The sequence below is a fragment of the Mustela erminea genome, chromosome 3 (assembly GCF_009829155.1).
Source record: "Mustela erminea isolate mMusErm1 chromosome 3, mMusErm1.Pri, whole genome shotgun sequence".
Lineage (NCBI taxonomy): Eukaryota > Metazoa > Chordata > Mammalia > Carnivora > Mustelidae > Mustela > Mustela erminea.
In genome coordinates, this window is record NC_045616.1 from 81,795,703 (window position 1) to 81,808,030 (window position 12,328).

Sequence of the window (12,328 nt, forward strand, 5' to 3'; positions counted from 1 at the left end):
ATTTCGGTATATATATAGGGACTCCTGTGTAAGTACTAAGGCCTTGGGAAGCTGCAAAATACTGTTTATTCATTAAGACGCTGTATCTGATGCTGTGTACAATAAGGGAGATACAGATAAAGTTAATAGCACAGAGAAAGGTGAGATTATTTCCAGCTATGGTGATCAGGAATGAAGCACAGAGAAAATGACTGTTTGGATGAAACCTTGGAAATTAGACCTGGGAGGGAGAAGGGGACGGGCATGTCAGCAGGAGGGATGCTCTTGTGTTTTTCTATGTAGCAGCAGCATATTAGGGCTAGGGATTTTTCATTTGTAAACATTTTTTTAAATTGCGGTAAAATACATATAACATGAAATTAACCATTTTAGTCCTTCTTAAGGGTACAGTACACTGGCATCAAGTACATTTACATTGTTGTACAGCCATCACAATTATTCACCATCCCACAATGAAACCCTATGCCCATTAAATAACACCTCCCCATTCTCCCTTCCTCTAGTCCTGGTAGCCCCTGCATGTTGTACTTTCTGTCTCCTTATATTTGACTATTTTAAGTACCTTGTATAAGTAGAATCATGAAATAGTGAATAAGTGGCTTATTTTGCTTAGCAAAATGTCGAGGTTCATCCACATTGTCATAGACCTACATCATATGCCATCCTTAGAACTTAGAGGCCACAGAAAGCAGAACTTGAAAACTTTGAAATATGAATGTACAGGAAGCCGTTTTGTGGCCTTCCATTTGGCTGTTTTATACTGCATGTGTTCGGTCCTGAGAAGATTTTGTAATAGGAAGAACTCTTATCTTTGAAGAACATTATGGTGGCTTTTATTTATTTATTTTAAAGATTTTATTTATTTATTTGACACAGAGAGAGATCACAAGTAGGCAGAGAGAGGGGGGGAGGCAGGCTCTCTGCCGAGCAGAGAGCCCAGTGTGGGGCTCAGTCCCAGGACCCTGAGATCATGACCTGAGTCAAAGGCAGAGACTTAACCTTCTGAACCACCCAGGCGCCCCCTATAGTGGCTTTTAAAGAAAATAGATAGTTCTGTGGACTCACTGGGTAGGATTATTATGGAGTTGTAGCATGTGAGAGGATGTTTTCCTAGATTGGAAATTGTATTTTGTAATGTTACAACTGCCTCCCTTTTAAATATGCTCAGATCCAGGACCGATGAGGTTCTTCGGAATTGTACTGAAGTGTGTTTTCTGTATCTTGTCTTTTTTCACTGAGCCTCTGGCATAATTCTTACATCCTTTGTCATACTAGCTGTGAATAATATTATCGTAAAGTACTTTAAGTTTGATGTTCATAGCCGCTGTGAATTTTCAAAAATGGATAGAAATGTTAGGATGGGATTTGAAATTGATATTCCTTCAAGTATCTGCAGAAGAGCTCTAACCTTGAGACTTCTCCAAAGCTCTCAGGATGCTTTGATATCTAAGGGGGCTGAGTATATTGAGTGTATGAGATGGGAAGAGAGTGAAATTCAATAACGTATTTCTCAAGTCTATTTGCTGCAATAGCCAGTAAGTTGTCCAATTAGTGCCAATTGCATTGAAGGTGATTATGATCTAGGTCCAGGAGGAACTGGAGTGAAACCATCATTTCTCTCCACAAAGACCACTGAGCAACTATTTGATGATAATGACTTTAAATCACTCCCAGCCTGTGCCACATATGAACTGATAACATGGAGGTGAAAGGCTGCATGTCACAGTATCAATCCCTGGGGACTTTCAGTCACTCTCATCTTTTCTCTAAGTGCCTTAATTCTTGTGTAGTTGCAGTCTTAAATTTCTACATATCCAGGGATGAGAGAGGTCTGCAGTAAGAAAAGAGTAAAATACTAAGAAAGCTCTAAGAAATATTGGCAGTAATGAGCTACATGGTGAAACATCAAAGCAAATATGTTTTGTCACTTAGATGGCTGATTGAGTATTAAGTGTTCTTTGAAATAGTTTGATTCAGAATTGCTGGGAATGATGAGAGAGGTCTGTTTCAGAGAGGAAGGGGGGGAGAGAGAGAGAGAAGGATAGAGAAGGAGAATGAGAGAGGGAGGGGTGGGGGGTGCAGCTCTGCAGTAAAGGCCTCCTGCATAAAATCTGCTGGCAGAACTTCTCACTGCTTCCGTAGCAAAATATTTAGTATCACCAGTGTGCATGTTGAAATGTAATAGCTGTTAAAATGAATTGTATTCTCTCCCCGAAATAAGACTCTTCAACAGGGTTTGCCTTCCTGGTCGTCTCAGTAATTATTCCGTAAGCTTCAATATCCCTACGCTAAACTTGCAATCTTTCGGTCTTTGTTTCCCAAAGAGAATATAATGCCTGGATAACTTGTACTCCTGGCATAGCCACCAGCTGCATTAATGTCTGCTTTTATCTCTTATCCCTCTCATGCTAAGCTTTATACTCTTAAGGCAGCATGAGGGAGTGTAGCTCACGGACCACCTAGCAATCTGCTTTAGAAAGGGCTGGGAACTAATTCAGGAAATAACTTCTATTTCTGCGGATCTGGTTAAGTATAACTAGCCATGCTACACTCAGAATGAGATTTAAACCCAGAATCAGAATTGGTAGTCATTTACGATGTTTTTCTACCATATAAAATAAAAGCATTTGATGTCAGGGTGTCTCAGAATTGCTGAAATAAATAAATATTTTTTTAGGCTCAGTTGTTGGCAGGATTGTCGGATCATAAATTTGTTCAAGGGACAAGTGCTTTCTTTGCCAGGAGCCATCTTATCAGCTTGCACAAGAGCAGATCAGGAAAATCTCAAGCAGGGCAGGGTTGGAGCTCATCCAGAAGCTCAAAACCCAGAAAGCTGCGCCCTTTCCCCCGTCCTTCTCCATCTTCTTGTCTCGCATCAGCTTGGTAATACAAACACTTTTCACCCTTGGAGCAAAACAAGGAACTGGTAATGCTATTTCTTAGAGTAGTAATTCTTTCTCTAGAAGTCTCTTTTGAAAAGAGCTACCACTCTTGCAGTTTTAATATATCCCAGGAACCAAGATAAGAAAGAGAAAGAAGTTTTAGACTTACTGATATTTTGAAAAGTGGTTAATTGAAGTGTATAAAAAATGATTTGAGAAACCATACAGGATAGTGTTCAAAAACATACTCAGTCTTTCCTCTTGGTTTATCATTCAAGGTGATGTGTTACACAGAATCATTGTCTCTGAATCTTTGATGTGGGTAGAAGCCACAGGAGGAAGATTTGCTAGATACAGCTGTGCTTTCTGAGATTGAGCCTTATTTAATAATCTCCTGAAAATATCTTTAATAAACATCCAGTGTGTTTAAAGCTTGAATTGTCAGGCTCAGGCTTGGGTTTGAGGCAGTGACTGTAATTAAATGCTCATATTGATCTTTTTTTTTTTTTTTTCTTGCTATAGACCTTTCTAAAGTGAAGCTGATGAGATTTGATGATCCACTGTTGGGGCCTCGGCGAGTTCCTGTCCTAGGAAAAGAGCACACTGGGAAGACCCCCATTTCTGAGCATGCTGTTTTCCATGTGGACCTTATGAGCAAGAAAATTCATCTCACTGAAAATGGGCTAGGGGCAGATATTGGTGATACAATTGTCTATCTGGTTCATTAAACTCATGCAGATTGGAGATACATCCTGGTTTCTGGGGATGTGACTATTCTGTGTCTACAGATTGGCTATAAGAACTGTAGGCTGGACTTTAATAGATTTCATTTCTAACCATCAAATTCTGTAATCATAGTTACACCAGGTCATCTTGGATTCCTGAACCTAATAAAAAAATTTTTTTTTTTCATTCTTGGGACTTCTGAGAGAAGTAGTTTATACCATAGTTGTTTTTTTGTTTTGTTTTGTTTGTTTTTGTTTTTTATAACCAGTGGTATTTCCCAGAAGCTTCTAATCTTTCAGATTAACACAAAAAATGTCACTGTGTTTCTTTCCCAGGTGTACTTTATACTACTTATGAAGGCTAAGGATCATTTAACAACTTTTTATATTATACCATTATGGAGTTGGTTGTATTTCTTTTTTTAAAAAGAAAAACTGAATTAGACAGCTAGTTTTACTTTTTAAAGAACAGAACTCTCATGATGATTTAAGAAAATACATGAGAATATTTTGGCATAACAAGTATTTTGTATAAACAACAAATAGGTCTTACATTTATAAGAATTCTTTTAGCCTTTTTTTTTTTTAAGATTTTTTTTTATTTATCTGACAGAGAAAGAGATAACAGGTAGGCAGAGAGGCAGACAGAGAGAGAGGGGGAAGCAGGCTCCCCGATGAGCAGAGAGCCCGATGTGGGGCTTGATTCCAGGACCCTGAGATCATGACCTGAGCCAAGGCAGAGGCTTAACCCACTAAGCCACCCAGGTGCCCCTTTTAGCTTTAATATATTCAATTAACCACCACTAATATTTTTTAGGGCTAGTATCAATAGTTTATAAGCAGTTTATAATGATTTACGCTAAATTTAGGCATTTTAAAAGAGGATCCCCCCCCCCCGAAATCTGCATTTGTCAGATTTGTCTCAAGTCCATTTATGTTTAAAGATCACGTTCACTGTATTGCAGATTTATTGTTTCACTCCTGCTGGAATGTCTTTTGATATTATCTGTACCATTATGCATCATAGGAAAAATATTAGGTATTGACTGACACTAGAGAAAAACATTTCCATTTCTTTAAGGGTTCAATATGGGCAAAGACTGGGGCATCTTGGTGGCTCAGGTTAAGATCTGACTTTTGATTTTGGCTCAGGTCATGATCTCAGGGTGGTGAGATTGAGACTGCATTGCCTCCTGTGCTCACCGGGGAGTCTGCTTGAGAGTCTCTCCCTCTGTCTCTCCCCACCACTCTAATGTGCACTTGCACTCTCTCTCAAGCAAACAAATCTCAAAAAAAAACACAAAAAACAAAAAACAATATGGACAAAGACCAATACTGATAACCGTAAGTAACCTGAGTTCTGATTTTTAGGTTAGGTCAAGAGATTTTACTGAGCTTTATTTTGTAACAGTTTGACATTACTGGCCACACTGAATGCTTTATCATAGGTTCATTGAAGTAAGTCATTTAATGTTAGAACTGAAAGATCCCTTAGAGGTCAAGTGCAAGTCATCATTTATCTGGTAAGGACTGGCATAGCATAGCCGGTAAGGGTACATGCTCTGAAGTCAGACTAGCTAGCTTAGATTTTCACTTCTTCCACTTGCTACTTAGGTGATCTTGGCCAATTACTCAACCTCCGTTTCTTTATCTGTAAAATGGAAGTAATAATGTGTCTATCTATTTTCTAGGCTTACCACGAGATGTTTAGTTGAAACATTCTAGGAAAATCATATATATAACATAGTACCTGGCAAGTGGTAGGTCTTCAGTAGGTGTTACTGATTAATAATAATAACGATAATAATAAATTAGTAAACCCAGGATATATTGGCTTAAGATTATTATAAGCTATAGTTATGTCTTCTGTGTTGGTTTCCATGGGGCCACCATTTTGTTGCTTGCCCTCTAGATTCTTCTGCTGCTCCCTCTGCCTTAGTTATTCCCTAAATCAGATAATCTTTTCTAGTGCCTAAATACAAACTCACTTATGTTTAACTTTGGTAAATTAAACTATATGTGTGTGGGAAAAAAAAAAAAAAACGAAAAACAAGGATGGAAAATAATTTTAATATTGTGGATGATTATGCCTATTTATTAGATGAGCCTATGAACCTCTCTGCTGCTTTGGATTAAATGTGAGTTGGGATTTATAGATCCTCTGTTCTTGCAGGCTCAGTTCATTGGCGTCCCTTGCTGGGCTGAATATGTTTCTTGTGTTTAAAGATACATAAATTTTGTACAAGGAAGCCTATAAGTGTAAGCCCATTGCTTCATCTGGTGCTCAGCTGAAGAAACAGCAGTTTGATGAATTGCTGAAGAAAAAACAGGCTGCGTTGGGCTTACTGCATTGATAGGAGATTGGTATCTTCCTAAGGGATTTTAATTCTTTAGTTGTGAGATACATACACACACAAAAAGTGAGTAACAAGAAATATATAAACTCAGAATATAAAAAAATATATAAAAATTAAACTAACAAAAGTATTAGCAGCAACAAAACAATTTATTAACAGAGCAAAACCTATGTAATTGCCATTCGGTCAAAGAACAGCACAATGCCAGCACCTCAGACGCCTACCTTGTGCCTCCTCCCATAAAGACAAGCTTGTGTTCCAGTCAGTATACAGTTTTCATATACTTTTTTTAAATTGACATCTTCTTAAATTTTTTTTAATTTAAATTCAATTAACATACTGTCAGATCTTTTTTTTTTTTTTAAGCTAACTTGTTCTATGATAATCTGAAAAGAATGTTTATTCTGTTGTTGTAATGTGCTGTATATGTCCTTTAGGTCATAGTTGTAGACTGAACTGTTCAAATCTGTATCCTACTGTTTTATTTTGTTTTCTTGCTTTGTTTTTGAGAAACTAAAATCTCCCAAGATCATGGATTTACTTACTCTTAGAGTTCAGACAGCTTTTTGTTTTATACAGTTTAATGCTGTTTTATTAGGTGCATATAAATTTAAATTCTGTTACCTTCCTGGTAAATTGAACTTTTTCTAGTTGGGAAGTGTTCCTCTATTTTTAGAAATGTTTTTGCCTAAAGGCTATAATACTAATACAATATCAGTTTTCTTTTGGTTAGTGTTCATGGGGAATATCTTTCTCTATCCTTTTACTTTTAACTTTCTGTAGCTTTATTTTATTTTAACATTTTGACAAATTTTAAACCTGTGGAAAAGTTAGAAGAATTGGCCAATGAGCATCCATACACCTATCACCTAGGTTTATCAATTGCTAACTTTTGCCACCTTTGTTTCCTCTCTCTACACATTTTTTAAAATAAACTTTTTATTTTGGAATACCTTTAGATTTATAGAAAAGTTGTATTTACTGTACAGAGAATTCTTGTATACCTCCTTGACGGTTTCCCCCCATGTTAACAGACTTCTTATATAGCCTTGGGTCAGTTGTTAGAACTAAACAATTAACACTGGTATTTTACTGTAACTAAATTATAGGCTTCATTTGGATTTCACCAATTTCTGCATGGTGTCATTTTACATTTAGAATATACTTTTAAAAAATTCTGAACCATTTCATAGTAAGTTGCACACACCATGACACTTCACCTTTTAATACTTTAGCATGTAATTCCTAAGATCTAGGAGATTCTCCTGTATAATCACTATACCTGTGTGTGTGTGTGTGTGTATACATATTTGGCTCAAGAAATTTAACATGATGCAGTAATATTAGGTAACAAGCTTTCCTAATAAAAATGAAGTAATAAAATTTCCCTAATAACTCATTATTTTTTTAACTCTTTAGGATCTAATCAAAGATCAAGCATTACATTTTGTGGTCATGTCTCTTGCCTTCTTCACATTAAGACAATTTCTGAGCTTTCTTTTCTTTTTTTGATATTTCCTGACAGTAACATTTTTGAAGACTCCATGGCATTTGTTAGTAGTTTGCCTCACAATCTGGATTTGTCTATTTTCTCATTATTAGATTCAGATTTAAAATTCTTGGCAAGCCTGGCTACGTGGGTGGTGTTTCCCATTATAACACATCAGGATTGAGATACTGATACATTGTTAGTGTGTTCCCATCACTGGTTAAAGTAGTATCTTCAGATTTCCCCATTGGGAAGGTACTTTTTCCCTTTTATAATTAATAAGGTAATTATTTTGAGACTTTGAATATCCTGTTTACCTATAAACTTTTATGAAATGGCAGCCTTCATTCATCATCTTTCTGCCATTTATTATTACATTGGTAGTTATAAGAAGGTGATTTCTTAATTTTGTAATTTCTTTTACATTTATTAGATCTAGTTCTGTAAAGAAGAGGTTTCCCTTTTGCTTTCAATTTTTTCTTTCATCGTTTTCAAATCACTGTGGACCGATGGGATTCTTTTTTTGTTTTTTTCATACATACTGTAATCTCAATAAATGTACTCATTTGGTCTGTTGGTTACTTCAGAATAATCAACCCAGGAGTAGTATTAACAACAGATCCTCTAAGTAAAGTTCAGGTCTTTTTGAATAAGTAAAATACACAGTTCAAAAGTCAAAACTTGATTCGTGTAGAGAATTTTTTCTTTCTTGCATAATATTCCCTTCCCTGCTCTATAACAAACATTCTCATTAGTTTCTTTCCTGTGTTTTTTTTCCCCCCAAATAAGCAAATATATATGTGTACTTTTAAAAAATTCAAGTATAGTTAACATACAATGTTACACTAGTTTTAGGGGTACAACATGTGATTGAGCAAGTCTATGTGCTCACAAGTGTAGCTACTGTCAGTCACCATACAACGCTATTACAGGCCCACTGACTGTGTTCCCTGTGCTGTACCTTTCATCCCTGTGACTGTTCCATAACCGGAAGCCTGTATCTCCTGCTCCGCTTCACCCATTTGTCCATCACGGCACCCTCTGCCTTCTGGCAACCATCAACTAGTCCTTTCTGTGTATGTACTTTAATTTCTCTTTTTCTCATACAAAAAGTAGCACGTTATATATAATTACTTTACACATTGTTTTTTAAAGTTAACATAGCTTGGATATTTTTTCACCTTAGTGTATAGAGATCTTTCCTTCTCCTCCCTTCCCCCTTCTGTCTCCTCTTTTCTCCCTGCTTTGTGTCATACTGTTGTAAAAGTGTACCACAATTTATTCAACTAGTCTCCTATGGATGGGCAGTGGGATTGTTTCTGAGCTTTTGCTATTTTATAGACTTAGTATAGGATTATGTAGTGTGTAACTTTGAGTATGTGGTTTTATATTTGTGGTGTTGTCTCTTTTTTTTTTTTTAAGATTTTATTTTAAAGTAATCTCTACACCCAACGTGGGCTTGAAGTCACAACCCTGAGATTAAGGGTCACTTGCTTCCCCGACTGAGCCAGCCAGGCACCCCTGTGGAGGTGTATCTTAACAGTAAATTTCTAGCAGTAGCCTTGTAGGTCCGAGGGTAAATGAACACGTAATTTTGTTAGCCTATAATCTGGGCAAAAATGCATTTGGGGCAGAGGGTAGAGCAGGTATAAAGGCTCTGAGCCGAGGACATGTAGCTGGGGTGCTGATGGAATTGCATAGAGGCCACCTGAAGAAGCAGAGATGAGAAGCGGCCTTGCTGAAGATGCTGTGTACTCTTGGCAGAGCTAAACTAGAGCCCTGGTCTCCATACTTCCGGTTCATTGCAACACACTTTTAAAAAAGGTTTTTTGTTTTTGGTTTGGTTTTTAAATTTTATTTATTTATTTGTCAGAGAGAGAGAGAGAACAAGCTCATAAGCAGGCAGACGCAGAGAGAGAAGCAGACTACTCCGCCACAAGCAAGGAGCCCGATGCGGGACTCGATCCCAGGACCCTGGGATCATGACCTGAGCCGAAGGCAGTGGCTTAACCAACTGAGCCACCCAGGCGTCCCATGTTTTTTTTTTTTTTTTTTTTTCTAAAAAAAAAAAAAATGCCGTGTGTGGAGCCCAACATAGGGCTTGAACCCACGACCCCGAGATCAAGACCTGGAGCTGAGATCAAGCATCAGACACCTAATGGACTGAACCACCTGGGGGCCCAGCAACCCACTTACTAAACAAAGAATGCATACACGCAAAACAGGAATGTGGAATGTGTTTGACCAAGGTGTTGTCAGGGCTCTGAGGGAGGGAGAAGTTGATAAGGAGCAGAGGGAAGAGATGAGGCAGAGCCCAGAGGATTGTTAGGACTGAAGTAACAGTTGAAGCGGAGCAGTCTACCTTCCCAACTCTTAGAAGTCAGTGTGGATCGGGCTTGGAAGTGAAAACAGGTGTGTGCTTGTTTGGGGAGATAATGCCAGGAATGGAATGCTGATCTGGGAGAAAGGAGGGGATAACTGGAAGCAGGTTAAGTAAATCAGGCCTTACAAAGATTCTCAGATTCCAGGATGAAATTTGAAGTGGATTTGTCTGCAGAGTCACTGCAGATTTTTGGTGTGGTAGTATCGGTTTGTGTCTTCTCTAGTTTGTGGTCATTGTGTCCAACTCTTTCTATCTTGAGAAAGTCATTCATTTAGTTGTTCTAATGACTACTTGGTGGAGATCAACGTGCCTGGCTCTGGTGGGGTCTCAGTGTTAGCTGGAATTCTGTTACACGGTTTCCTGTCTTTGCTGTTTTTGGACACAACTTCATCTCTCTATTGGAAAATACTCAGATGCCACCCAAGACTTGTAGGATCGATTAAGTTTTCTCCTTGCCCACTGTTAGGCTTATAGCCTGATTGGTTATAAGGTGGGAACCCCTCCTCTCACTTCCAGAAAGCAAAACAACAGGCAAGGACATGATCTGTGTTCCTAAGGGCTTAGGAGTGTGATAGGGGACTAGTTCCTGCGTTTTTACTCTGGAGGACTAAGCCGTCATTTGTTCTTCCGTCCCTCATTGTCCTTATCCGGGGGTTCAGTCTAGAGCTGTGCAGTAGTTTAGCCACTAAGCACATGGGTCTAGAGCACTTGAGAGATGGTGAGTCTGAGTTGAGGTGTGCTGTTTGAAAGTGTAGAACATACCTTCAGTTTCAAAGACTTAGTGTGACAGAGAGAATATAAAATATCTCAGTTAATAATACTCTCTTCTATTGATTACATGCTGAAATAATGCTTTGAATAAATTATGTTAAAATAATTAAAATTAACTTCATCCTTTTTTACCTTTTAAGAACATGAAATTTAAAATTGCATCCGTGGCTTGCATTTTATTTCTATTGGACAGTGGTCTAGAAACTTGATGAAATTATGATTAAACATTATTTCATGTTGTGTTGTACTAAGAGGTACATAATATGAGTTTGTCCCACTCTTAATGATACTAGATTTGGCATTTTCCAAAACTATTTTAGGAATACATTTTGATCACTTTCAGAACTTTCCATTATAAAGGGGTGTTTGTGTGTAAATATATATATATATTTTTTTTTTAAGGTATTTTTTTTGAAATCACTTCCAGAGTTTTTGTTGTAACGATATGTTAAAAAAAAAAAAACACTCAGAACTTACTATTTAAAGATAGATTTTGAGTATTTCTGGAACTCTCCAGAGCTAAGATACATTTTTTTCTTTTGCAGTGAGAAATCTGTGGAGTGATATTTTGGCACCTTGAGAACTTCCTGTTTCCATTCTTTTTTACCTAATGGTTTTAGTGCCCCTTCAAGATCCCTTCCTGAATAAATTATGTTGGATGCTATTCAATATGGTGATTTTTAAATGCTATTATTTCTTTTTCATACAGTTGTCATTCTTCTATAAAGAAGAACGTTCCTTTTTCTTCTTTCTCTTTTTCATTTTATTTTTAGGTGAAAGAGCTATGTGCCTACAGCTTAGTTCATACAATAGACGTTTGATTAGAAAAGTTAAGTACAAATGCAATTTTGAAATATGGAGTCAGCTTACATGGACAATGGTTATCTACTCCTTAAATGAACCGTATTGTAAATCATTTTTTTGCAAAGCTTAGTAATCACCTGTTCATCTCTGTTATCCTACAAACTTGAATTTTCATGTATAGCACATTGTTCAACAAGTTACTAACTCCTTATTCTGTTACATACACCGTGTTATGCACTTAGAGTTGGAATGGTAAGTGGAAGAAACATGACTGTCCTTCATGTAGGAGGCATCCTTCTGGATGAGGAGACAGACTTGCCCAGAACCCAGTGAGTGAAGGCAATTAGGAAGATGTATCTGAAGAATCTTGATTTGGAAGGCATTATAAAGGCTTTTCCTCACAAACCTGCTCAAATAAATGCTTTGAAATTCAGAACCCTCAGCAGTTACTCTCTGTGGGTCTGATGTGAAGACTATGTAGCAGAGTTGGCAGGTCCCTGCTGTTGTCTTTCTCATGTAACCCTGAATTATGATTGTAGATGTCTTCCCTCAATTCCAATCTTTTCCTCAAGTTTTTTTCCTCTCTGGACATTTCCCCAGCATTGCTGAGGTCCACAGCTGCATAAGGCATGTCCTAGAGACGTACTTTATTTATTTATTTATTTATTTATTTAAAGATTTTATTTATTTATTTGAGAGAGAAACAGTGAGAGAGAGCATGAGCGAGGAGAAGGTCAGAGAGCGAAGCAGACTCCCCATGGAGCTGGGAGCCCGATGTGGGACTCGATCCCGGGACTCCGGGATCATGACCTGAGCCGAAGGCAGTCGTCCAACCAACTGAGCCACCCAGGCGTCCCCTAGAGACGTACTTTAGAAACTCCTAATAGCCTGACATAGACACGAACAGTTAGATGTGT

General features: G+C 37.6%; 1 protein-coding gene across 2 annotated transcripts in view; it reads left to right on the forward strand.

Moving 5' to 3' along the window:
• Positions 1 to 3,796, forward strand: part of LARS1 (leucyl-tRNA synthetase 1) — a 71,280-nt gene extending 67,484 nt beyond the window's left edge. For both annotated transcript variants that reach the window (XM_032336289.1, XM_032336290.1), the window contains one exon: positions 3,405 to 3,796. In XM_032336289.1, the coding sequence (XP_032192180.1) occupies positions 3,405 to 3,610 (206 nt within the window). In that variant the 3' untranslated portion in view covers positions 3,611 to 3,796. The remainder of the gene's footprint in view (positions 1 to 3,404) is intronic.
• The last annotated feature ends 8,532 nt before the right edge of the window (positions 3,797 to 12,328 follow it).